Source organism: Sus scrofa, chromosome 14 (genome assembly GCF_054392235.1).
Source record: "Sus scrofa isolate SSC_HxYL_T2T_F1_AM1 chromosome 14, Sscrofa_HxYL_maternal_Yorkshire_Landrace_v2.0, whole genome shotgun sequence".
Lineage (NCBI taxonomy): Eukaryota > Metazoa > Chordata > Mammalia > Artiodactyla > Suidae > Sus > Sus scrofa.
The window spans coordinates 103,619,588-103,631,498 of record NC_139396.1 but is presented as its reverse complement, the minus strand read 5'-3'; the positions used below and the strand labels follow the sequence as shown (position 1 = coordinate 103,631,498).

General features: G+C 56.3%; 2 protein-coding genes across 2 annotated transcripts in view; one reads left to right on the top strand and one right to left on the bottom strand.

The window, feature by feature from the left end:
• Positions 1-321: 321 nt before the first annotated feature.
• LOC146396905 (uncharacterized) lies at positions 322-2,263 on the bottom strand. The gene is made up of 2 exons (XM_084997463.1): positions 1,362-2,263; positions 322-583 (listed from the first exon to the last, which is right to left on the bottom strand). The coding sequence occupies exons 1-2, from the start codon at positions 1,629-1,631 to the stop codon at positions 482-484; spliced, it is 372 nt and encodes a 123-aa protein (XP_084853589.1). The 5' UTR covers positions 1,632-2,263; the 3' UTR covers positions 322-481.
• The window catches only part of LOC106506054 (uncharacterized), a 303,642-nt gene continuing 293,395 nt past the window's right edge, over positions 1,665-11,911 (top strand). The window contains exon 1 of the mRNA XM_084997449.1: positions 1,665-2,164. The gene's annotated coding sequence lies outside the window, so the exon portion shown is untranslated. The remainder of the gene's footprint in view (positions 2,165-11,911) is intronic.

Sequence of the window (11,911 nt, the reverse complement as noted above, 5' to 3'; positions counted from 1 at the left end):
GGCAGGAGGCGGGCACCAGGTCCGCGCGCGCACAACTGCACTCACGCCCCGTACACCCCAAGAGCCCCGGCCCCCATGCGCAGACTAAGCCGGCTCCGCGCAGCCCGACACTAGCGGGGCGCCTGGGCCTTGGCCCCCGGCCGCCGAAGGGATCGCAGCGAAGCACTGCCGTCGGCCACTCGTCCCGCTCGCCAGGTCCCGGGGGACCCTTAAAGGGAAAAGCACCAGCACCCAGCGCCCCACGCTCGCACCCCGAGAGTCCACAGGGAGCGGGAGGAAGGCCTGGGACCAGCGGGCGCCCGGGTCTGGCCCCAAACTTACCGGGAGCTGCGACCGCCGCTGCCGCCGCTGGAGGACGCGCCGCTGCCGCCGCTGCCGCCGCCGCCGCTGCCGGGCAGGGCCGGCTCGGGCCGGGAGAAACTGCGAGGGCGCTGAGATCGGCTCGGCGCCGGCTTCTGCTCCGCGCCCACCGGGGCTGGGGTCACCGCGCTGCGCCGGTGCTGCTTGCTCGCTCGGCTGCCCGGTAGCTGCTCGCCTGCCCGCCGCCCGGCCGCTCGCTCTCCCGGGCGCCCGCCGCCGCTCGCTTTTTTAATGTCCACAGACAGTGAAAAGGAACTCGGCGTTAGGGGGTGAGTAAGTGAATCAACTCGCCCGGAGCCGAGCAAGTTGAAGTGTCAGATTACATTGGCTATTCTATTTCCAAAGGGCCCCGCGCCGCCGGCCGGCCACAAAAGCCGGTGCGGAACTACGGACGGAACGGGATGCCGCGCCACCGCCGTCGCTGCCGCCGCCGCCAGCGCTCAGCTCGGCTAGCCTAGCGCTCTCTCCGCTTCCTCTGTCTCTTTCCTTTTCGCTTCTCTTTCTTTCTCTCGCCTTTCCTTTCTCTCTTTTGCTCCCTTTCTCCCCAGCTTCTCAGTCTGGGAGCTTTCCAAGCTTTTCCCTGTATGGCTCCGATGGGCTTCGCGCGTCACCCACTCCCCCTCCTCCCGCCCCGCCACTGCCACTGCCACACTCCCACTCATCTCCTCTCCCCTCCGGTCCCTGCACTACTCCCCAGCCACCCCCCCCCACCCCACCCCCAGCTGCTCCAGCAAGTTTGGAGCAGTAGAGAAATGCTGAAACTAGGATGGGATCAGATTGAGGAGGGGGCTAAAATCACCTGTCTCACCGGAATGTCCCCCCCTTTTCTCGCACGCCCCAGACTGGAGAGCGCTCGGGGCCTCGAAAACTGTCAGGTACCCGAACTGGGGCTAAGCGAGTTGCTAACGAGATTGCCAAAGCCTTCCTCTGGCAGGGGCTTTGGGGTTGCTCCTAAAGCCAGGGGTCTGGCGGGTGGGGCGAGCAGAGGACCACCCCCTCACCAAGGGCAACTTTCGGAGGCTGGAGCGCTGGGAAGAAGCCGTGAGCGCTGTCTGTGCTCCGCAGCCTGCGCGGTCCAAAAGCGCTTGGATTCCCCGAGAACCGGCGGGGAGCGTCCGGGTCCCAGTATTCGTGGGTGGGGTGGGGGCGGCGGGAACCTGCCCCAGGGCTGGGCACTGGGCCAGGGCCGGTAGAGAGCGATGGCACTCACGAGACGTAGTTGGGTGCGCCCGCTCGCGGGGTTCCCCTGGCAGACTCACCCCCAAGAGCATCTAAGTGCGCGCCCACTTTGGCTGACGTCCGCTGTCCCTCTCACGGAAACTCCTACACAAACGGCACACACATTCGCGCCCACACTCAGTATTACAAACACCCTTCCACGCGCACACTCACCCACACACGTACACTTTCCTTCACAAATATGCCCGTATACACGGCAAGCACACTCACACGCATCACTGTACAAACCCACATACACTCAAAAAACGTCTCCCTGTGTACCAAATGGTCACATACACATGCAAACACATCCCCCCATGCTCTCTTCCATACTCCTTTCTCAAATCTCCGTACTCATGATTTGCGGTACCCTCAGTCCCAAATCATAATCAGCGCCCGCAGAGCCCAGGTTGGATACACACACGCGCGCGCACGCACGCACTACCCCTCCTCCCCGCACGAGCGGGGGAGGCTTCGGCCGGGCGCCCGCTTCGGATTCCAGGTGTGGCGGCGGCTCCGTGCTCCGCGTTTTGCAGCCCGCCGCGGTGTTGGAGGCGAGGCGAGGAAGGGAGCTGGAATAACAAAGGCAAGTTGGGGAGAGCACAAGGGGGCGCAGCCCCGGCCGGGCCGTGGGGGGAGCCTTGCTCGGCCGGGGCTTTGGAGGCTGCAGGGTATCGGGCGCCAGGAGCTGGAGGTGGGGAGGGGGGAGGGAGGGAAGGAGGGAGGGAGGGTGGGGGGCGAGGGGCGGGGCCGCAGCGTGACGTCAGAGAACAATGACACTGCCGTGGGGGGGGGGGAGGCGGACACCGGGAGACAGCAGGGCGGGGGTCTCCCTCGGGGCCTGAGACTAGCGGAAGACGTCCTGGCCTGGCCAGGGCCGTTGCCTGATTGACGAAGCCCCGCTTGGGAGCGCGGACGTGCCACGCAGACTCGAGGATTGCCCCTGGCCTCCTGGGCAATGAATGATCAGCGCGGACCCTGGGCCAACGCGGGAGCAGGCTGGAGTACCTTCCCCCCCCATCCCCCATTTTAGAAAATCTTTCAGAGGGCTTCTCTGACCTCGACTTGAACTCCTTCGGGGCCGGCAAGATCACTCCTTCCACCACCGGAGGGAGAAAAGGCAATATGAATTTGCCAGCCCTGAATTCATTCTCAAGGCTACTCTATTTTGACAGCCAGCAAACTCAGCCTGGATTCCTGAGGGCTCAGAGGACTGCAGCTCAGGTCCACGTGGGGCTCGGGAGGGGTGGCAGAGGGCGGATGCGTGATTTTCCTATGGGAAATTCTGCTTTCCTATACCATTAAGTGCAAGGGAAGGCACTTCTTTCTGGGCCTCAGTCTTTCAACCTGTCACATGGGCTGTTATCATGCTGCTGCTTTGCTGCTACTCTTGCACGGGTGCCAGCTGAGCATCCCTGGGGAGGGTGGATGGTATGAAAGCCTTCTGGCCTTCCAGGGAAACCAGGGAGGCACAGTCCCAGCACATTCCTGTGGGAGAGAGCCCCCGCCCCTCATCATCAAGGTGGCCCAGGTTCATTAAGTTGGGACTTGAGGGGAGCCTGAGAAATCCTTGAAGTCCTGACCCAGGGCTAGAAGGTGGGAATTCAGCTTGCTGAAAGGTTGGCTGGAGCCACAGCTGCCCTCTCTCCACGCCCCCTCCCTCAACCCCAGCAAGAATCCATTGCATTGCAGCAGCCAGAAAGCCATCCCCACCCCAGGTCCAAAACCTTAAGGCAGAGTCTCTGAGTGTTTAAGGACAACTATGCCAGTTCCTGTTGCCTTGATGACTGCCTTGGTCAAGATGTTCAGCCCTCTCAACATTTTTGTCCAAATCTTTCAGCGAGTGACAAGGGATAACTATGTCCAGGAAATGGGGGATGTAGGTGACCTTGAGGGTGACTACTTGTGTTCAAAAGCTCCTGCCCAGAAGACGCCCCCCACCCCACCTCCCTTGCTAGTTCCTTTTGCATCTGGAAACTAGGAAGCAGCTGCAGAGGGCAGAGGAGCCAAGGCTAGCACACGAAGCAGGCCCAACTCTGTAGCACAGAGCCAGGGATAACCTCAGCTCTTCCCACCTGGGCAAGCATGGCACTCAACGACAGCAAGTCAAATATCTCACCTGGGCCCTGAGTCTGCCTCGGCTTCCTGGGCACCCTGAGCTTCAGGCCTTGGGACTCAGGCCCTTGCTGTCTCTATTCCACTTTTGAGAAGTAACAAGGCAAGTTGGATCCTTGTGGGGTCTTGGAAAAAGCTATGACTTCTTAGTGCCTCTTGTGTGCTGGGTACTATGCTGAGGGCCTCTTAGGCATTAGTCTGTTGAATTCTCATATTGCCTTAAGTTAGGTGCTACTACCATTTCCCCTTCAGAGAAAACTACACTGTGAGGGACTTGTCCAGGGTCCACAGGATTGGAACTCGGGTCCTTATTAACCAACTTTCCTGCTGGTTCCTCAGCCCCAGCTCTGCATCCTCATCTTGAGATGCTCTGTTTGACCCTATGCAAGTAGCTAGCCCTCTCTGGGCATCTGTAAACCAAGGGCAAGGTCACATAAAGGTGTTCAGGCCTCTTTGTTCTTGGCTTTGGCCGCTTTGGGCCTGGAGGTCTGAGTGAAACAAAGAAGGTAGTGCTTTCCTTTCTCAGCCACTGGGAGCTGGAAGATGGAATCCGCTCAGCCGGTGCAGGCCCATAAGTCACCCAGCTCCAGAAGCGGCTTCATCAGCTATCAGGAGGGTGCTGGCTGCACAGGGCCCAGCCCACACCCACCTTCAGAACAGACTTAAGCGCTATTAATTTCCTCACCCTCTACCCTCTGGGGAGCCATTGCTTAGGTCTGGGCAAGGGGAGCCAGAGGCCAGGAGGAAGGCAGCGGTGGGAGGCTTTAGGTCCTCTGCAGGGTGTGTGACTATGGGCCCCTCAGGTAGGGGGGCCTCAGTGGGCTGTGGGTGGATAGGGGACTGGCACATGTTGGGGTGAATTCCAGGATTGCTTTCCACTCTCAACCTCCCTCCTCCCCAGAAGGGAACCAGAGGGCTAAAGGGGCAGGAGGAAAGTCACATTTATTGAGTGCTTATTGTATACCAAGCCCGGGAACTATCCTCTCATCACATTCTCTCCACAAGCCAGAGGTGTAATTTGCCTCTAAGGAAAGAGGCTCAGAGAGATTAAGTGACCTGCTCAGGACCTCACAGCTACTCCGTGGGCTAGGCTGGGACTGGGCTGCAGGTCTGGGCTGGGCCTCTGGACTGAGAATGGGGACTGTCTTTATCTCATCACCAGGCTATGGTGCAGACAAGGTGACCTTCTAGGTACTTCGAGATGGAGTAAAGACTGACTTACCAGGTGATGATTGGGCCTTCCCGTGGCAGTGACGTCCTGGGGAGTACCTTTAGTCTCCACGCCTTGTTTGGATCCAGGAGGCATTTGGTCCCTGCCCAGTTCAGAGACCTCGAAGGGTGGGTGGTCAGGTCCAGCCGAGAGCAGATGCGCACAGCAGGCTTCCCTGGTTGGCCTCCTCTCTGTCTTCCAGTCAGATGGATCCCTCCCTCTGTTCTCTCAGGCCACACCTTCCTAGCCTCCAGGATCTGACTCTCCCAGCCCTTCTACCAGGCATGTTATCTTCTCAGTTTTCATCCTGGAGCTCTACCCCGTGGTTCCAGACCCCGCTCCACTGCCACCCCCTTCTTCCACTCAGAGGGCCCCAGAGAGTAAACCAAGACCCTGCCTCGGGAGCTGGACACCTGTGCACCCAGCCCAGCACTGCTGGACTTGCACTGTGGCTTGAGTACCTTACAGATTCTGTGCCTCTGTTTCCCCAACTGCCAAGTGAGAGCACATGGGACACACAGAGGATGTGCCTCTGACTATCCTGCAGTTCTGTAGGTCTGAGCCTTTGGATTGAGCTACAGTGCACTTTAGAGTTTGGAGGGATGGCTTTTGGGGAGTGCTCTCAGAGGCCCCCTTTTGGCCAGGTAGGGACAGGAAAATATGTATATAGGGAGGGAGCTGTCCAGAACTGTGAATAGTTAATAACCTTAACACATTGCTTCATGGGGTACCTCTCACCCTCTGAGCCTCACAGCGGCCCTTTTATGGGTGACTAAACTGAGCCTCAGGTGGAGGTGGTGGCTTTCCCATAGCCACAGAGCTGGGAAGTGTTAGAGCTGGGCCAAAAACAAGCTCTCCTAATCCTTCACCTGCATCAGTGCTGCCAGAGTGGTGAGCTGGGAGCTAGTTCATCCTGCACTGCTAGGGGAACTCTGGGACAAGTGACCAGAAGAGGGTCAAGCCTCCTGCCTCTTACAGCTCCTGTGCTCTGAGAGGGTCCCTCCTTTCTGATGCTGGAGGGGGTGGGAGAAGATCTCAAAGTCTCAGCATCTCCTCTCCTCACCTGGACAGCAGTCATTTGGCCTCAAGGCTCATACCTCTCACCCAGACCCTGTCATGTAGCCATGCTGAGTGGCTCCCAGAATTGTCAGCATTCTATACATACTCTTCCCGTCGTGCTCTTCTGCCGCCTAAGACAACACCTCTGCCCCCCAGCCTTCCAGGCCACATAGCCAGCCACCTACTTGAGAAGCCTCTTCTGATACCTCTAACGGATGTGCTGCCTACCCGATCTCAACCCCATATGCTGCTGTCCCCATAGCATCATCATCGTTACGGCAATTGTTAAGTTCTTTCTATGTGCCGTGCCAGGTACTGTGTATAAACTCCTCTAGTCCTCACATGAGCTAGTTATTAGTATTATTATGTCTCCGTTTTACAGATGAGAAAACTGAGGCACAGGGAGTTTCATTTACCTGGTGTGATGCCTCCCTAGTCAGGTTATTTCATAAGCACCTATTTTCCCTCCCTGGAGACCACAGGCTGCTGGATGGCTCACTGCTCTGTCCCGTCACCCAGCATAGCTTCTGAGTGACTGATGGATGGGGGGTCAAGTGCTGCAAGAGATGCAGGGGCCACACAAGGATGCACCAGAGCATCCCTCCAGGAGCTCCCAGGCTGTCATGGGCTACCCACACCAAATGCCACTGTAAGAGTTTGGGGAAAGAGATACTATCACTGTGTCAGGCCTGGAAGGCAGGCTTTGTTGGAGGCTATGGTGAGACCAAGGACCCGAGTGAGGCATTGACCTACCCAAGATCACACAGCAAGTTTGATGCAGCCGTGGGGCTGAGACCCTGGGCTACCAGTGTGATGTGCCTTCTTGCTCCTTGCAGCCAGCTGTGGGGCCCCTGTGTCTGTGCTTTTTCAAGGACACATGGTCCCAGACGCTTCCACGATGTTGAGCTGTTCCATGAGTGGCTCTGGTCCTTCTCGCCCCTTTATTAAAATTTTTTAAAAAAAGAAGAAAGAAAGAAAGAAAGAAAGAAAGAAAGAAAGAAAGAAAGAAAGAAAGAAAAAGAAATCCAGGCATTGTTCCTGACTGCAGCTGGTGCCAACTAGAATCCTGCCGAGCAGAATGGAGCCGAGAGCCCTGCCACCCAGGGGCCTGGCTGCTGACACAGGGCCTTTCTATTTTGCTTCTCACCAGGGGCCCAGGCTGACACTGCAGCCCCTCTTTGGCACCCTCTCCACCTGCCTCCCTGGCCCCGGCACTGAGCCTCCCCCTGCCCTCACCCTCTTTGAGAGAATCAGATGCCACTTGGGAGGGCTGTAGGAGCACTGCCGCCCCCTGCCTGCCTTCCTCATCCCCCTCACAGCCTGGGGTGAGCTGGGTCTCCCTCTCTGCCCCCTGCCCCCCACCACCAGGAGGGGCCTGTGGATGCCTGTCTGGGAAAGTGACGTAGATCTTTCTTCCATGGAATCCTTTGGAACACAGGTTTGATTTCAGAACATACGAGGATTTTCCATCCCCCACCCCCCACGCCCCTGACCTGACTTGGTAGGTACCAATCCTCAGCTCACCCACTAAGCAATAGGGAAGGCCTGGGCTGTGGGGTGTGGCGGGGACAAACAGCTCTGCAGAGACACAGAAGTGCTTTTAAAAGTCCCTGGTTCGCCTGCCCCCTCTGCTCCTAGAGACTTGGTCTCAGGAGAAAAATGCCTCTCCCAATTCTCCCTTACTAACTTCCTTTCATCCTCCCCCATTCTTGCCCCTTTAGAAATCGGAGCTCTGTTTTGCAACCCACCCCCACCCCAACCATGGGCTGGTCTGGCCCAGATGATCCCAAAAGTCAGCCCCAAGAGAGCATCAGCCTGACCACTACCCAGCCACCAAAGCCAGCTCTCTATTCTCTCACCTTCCTCCGAAGGGAACAGCACTTAGAGGTTGAAATGAACACTTTCTGTTGCACCTGAGTGCAACAGCCTCAGGAAGCAGGCAGAGATGGTACAACCCACTTGCTAGAGGAACAAACTGAGGGTTCAGGAGGCCTGGAGCTTTGGCCAGGGTCACACAGGAAGGGGCAGAGTTGGTATGTGAACCCTGATCTGTTGGTTCCATGTCACTAAGCAGGAATGGGGACCCAAGTGGTAATGGCCTCAGATGCTGGCGCTCCCAGCTTCCCCGATGCTGCCAGGAGAAAGGATCTCAGACACATTGATGCTTTCAACAAGTGTTTATTGACTACCTGCTATGAATCGAATACACGAACGAAACCAGGCACCGGAGATCCAACAGTGAGCAAAACAGATGTGGTCTGTGCTGTCACAGAGCTTATATTCTGGTGAAGGAGACAGACCCCAGACAAACTGCAGGAAGATGTCTCTGTCTCTCCCCAGCCCAGCCCACGTGCCTTGGAAGGAGCTCTGGCTGGGAGGTGGGAAGCTGGAGACCTAGTTCTGGTCCTAGTATTGGTGCCACTCCCTGTGTGGCGTTGGACAGGGTTTTCCATCTGTGAGATCCGCAAGTATGTGGCTCCTCACGCCCTACTCCCAGCCTCTGAGTCAAGTGGTTAATAATTGCCTGGCATGAATAATTATCCTGATTAAGTTTTTTCTTAAACCTGACTTTTCGTAGACTCTGGAGCCAAAAAGGGGCATTTGACGTCATCTAATCTGAGCCCTATCACTAAAGACTCGTCCCTTAGCCTCTTTCTTCCTAGGAGGTGACTGTCTCTGCTTGCATCCTTCTAGAAATGGGAAGATTGCTCCCTTACGTAGCAGAAGATGCCCAGTGGCGGGCTGGTAAATGTTTAACAGCTGGTTCTCCCAAGTAGGGAAAACCTGATTTGTAGTATTTGCTGATTTCCCATGGTGTAAAATACTTCCACCATGGCCAATTTCAGGCTGCCATCTTAACATCCAGCAGGTCACACAGTTCTTAAAAATGTAACATTCGCCCCCTGTGAGCCAGTCTGAGCCGGATCGGCACACCACTGCCCCACCCTACAGAGAAGCCCTGTCCTTCTTTACTTGTTGGGAAGTTCTTCCTGTTATTGAGCAAAACATCTAAGTATCAGGAACTCCAGCCTGGAAGTGCTGAGCTACTGTTCTGGGGTGTCAGAGGACAAGGGGGACCTTTGGCCCCATGAAGCTCTTCAGAGAATTGGAGGAATTGACCCTGTCTCCTCGTGAGAGGGTAGTTCCTGGGCCAAGTGGGGTCAGGGTATTTCCTCCCCACCTTTCCCCCTCCCTCCCTCCCCCCTCCTCCCTCCCCCCTTCCCCCTCCCTCCCTCCCCCCTCTCCCCCCTCTCCCCCCGCCCCCGCCGCCGCTTCCTCCAATATTTATTGGGCCTCAATGACACGTACTGTGCGAGGTACTGTGGACACAGTGACCCATGTCTGCCTACACTGGCCCCTCCATCTGGACAGTCTCGCCACTCAGCCTGTCCAGCTTTGAGGCTACGCTCAGATGTCACCCACTCTCAGAAGCCTGCCCTGACCTCCACCCCTTCCCCGCCCTCCCAGAGCCTTTATCGGTCCCTGTTTGGCACTTATCACTTTCTACCTTGGATTACAGCTATTTGTGTACACGGCTTATCTTGCTGCCAGACTGAGAGGCAGCTCAGGCTTGTTGAAAGAGCGTGGACTTTGGAGCCGCACGACCTGGCCCTGAATCCCAGCCCTGCCACTTAGGGCTGTGAGCCCTTGGGAGCTTACACCATCTCTTGGAGCCTCAGTTTCCTTGTCTATAAAGTGGGGCTGGTGATAACTACTAAGGTGGTTTGATCATTAAATGCAATTTGAAGTGTAAACCTCTTTTCTTGTTCCTGTCTGGATTCTCATCCTCTTAGGGACAAAGATTGTGCCTAGTGCCTCTTTGTATTCTCCTGGTTGTAACAATAACAGTATAACAATTAACGACAATGGCACACACTCGCAAAGCACTTACTGTGTACAAGATATTATCCTTAAAACTAACATATGTTAACTTACTTCACTATCACAGCAACCTGGGCCTTCGAACTATTATTATTCCCATTAATAGGTGAGCAACCTGAGGCTCAGAGAGGCTAGATAACAAGCCCAAGGTCACATAGCTAGTGAGTGGGAGAGTTGAGATTTGAACCCAGAAAAACCTGCTCCAAGTCTTAACGGTTGACTACTACATCGCATGGCCACAAGACAAAGGTTTGGAGGGGCTTCTGGAGTGGTGGGGGGAGTGTGTACCCACTGTGCACCTCAGCTTGTGGACATCTTTGCCCTGACCGATGGGGTGGGAGTGGGGGTGTACAGAAAGGCTCCTGGTCTGCCCTCTAGGACCGCCCAAAAGATAAAGTGTTTAGAGCTGAGGAGAAGAATGTCTCCAGGCCCCTGGGGGGAAGGGGACTGAGAAGCCATGAATGGACAATGCAATCAGAGAAGGCTTCATGGAAGAGGTGGCATTTTCTATGGGCTTTGACAGATGAAGAGGACTTGAACTGGGATGAACAGGACAGAACAGCAGGAGCAAAAGTGCAGAGGTGAGAGAGAGACATTACGGGTTCATGTGGGGGTCAGGCTAGATGCTTTCTCTCGTTCTTGAGGGTGCGGTGGAGCAGACAGGATGAACATGGGGAGGGAAGCGTTAGTTGCCCCATCTGTGATGCAGGAACAGCCGAGGGAACTGTTTCAGGGACCTCGAAAGCCAGCACAGACCCTAAAGAGCTGAGAGTTGACTGGGCTGCTCCAGGGGCCTGACTCTATAATTTACTCCGAGATTCCCGAGTCCAGCTCTGCCTCGTGGTCGCATCCCTCCCTTTCTCTGAGCCTCCGTTTCCCCATCTGCAGAATGGGCCTGAAGAATGGACCTTGTGAACCAGGCGAAGGAGGAAACTGGGCTGCTGGGGGGCACGTGCTCCACCTTCTGGGCCAGAAGGTGGGTGGGAGGTACAGGGTTGGGGGGGATGGGAAGCTAGAAGGGGAGGGGGCGGGAGGAGCTCCATGGGTGCACAGCCAGTGAGTGGCAAGCCTGCCAAGTTGGCTGAGGTTACACCTCATGATTCTTCCAACACCACATGCTCCATTTTCCCGGCACCGCCAGAGGCTGCCCAGCTCTGCTGGCTTAAAAGCAATCTTCCTGCCAGACTTCTGCGAGGACAGCTCCTGGCAGGCTCTGGGCTGACCCTGTTCCTCCGGCCAGCCCAGTTCAGCCCAGTTCGACCCCATTGTGCCCTCTCCAGGTGCACTAATTGTACTAACAAATCTCTGAAGGCATTCATTGTGTGCCGAGGACCGTTTTAACTGCTTCCCTTATATGAGCTAATTGAATCATCGCAACCACACTGTGTGATTCCCCATGTTTCGAGTGAGGAAACTGAGGCACAGCAAGGTTAAGCCAGGTGGTGCCATGGCAGTGCCCTGGCAGGACAGGTGGAGCCTGAAGGAGCGACACAACCTGTGGAGCTTAGAGGCAGGGCCTGCCAGACCGTTGTCTTGACCCTTTCTAGACGTTTCCCTGTGGGAAATACTTCACCCCCAGCCCCTTCACACTTTTCTTTCCTGCTCATTTCAAAGTTCTCGGGCAGCACCTCTGTCCACACACGTGTCTATACGTCTGCACACTTGACACCCTCTTCACCCAGACTCATGTAGACACATACACATGAGGCTCACAATTGTAGATTCATACACACACACACACACACACACACACACGTGTACAGGCACTGTGTCCACTCTGCCATAGATACACACACTCCCACACTTTTATGTCCCAGAAGTGACACAGTGGGGTCTGTGAACTCACACGGCATTCCCCTTGCCCCGTGTCCAGCCTCTGTGAACGTCCCTTGGGCCCAGGCATCTGCATTCTTTTCCCTGCAAGCCCCTGGCTCCAGAATGTGTGCACAGCGCTTCCCTTTTTAACAGCAGGTCCCGCCCAAATCATTGCCCCTGCTCTGCTCCTTCTGTGAGAACTGGCCTGGGGGTGTGGTAGGAGCTTGGGGGTGGACGGTCACCCTTCCCCCA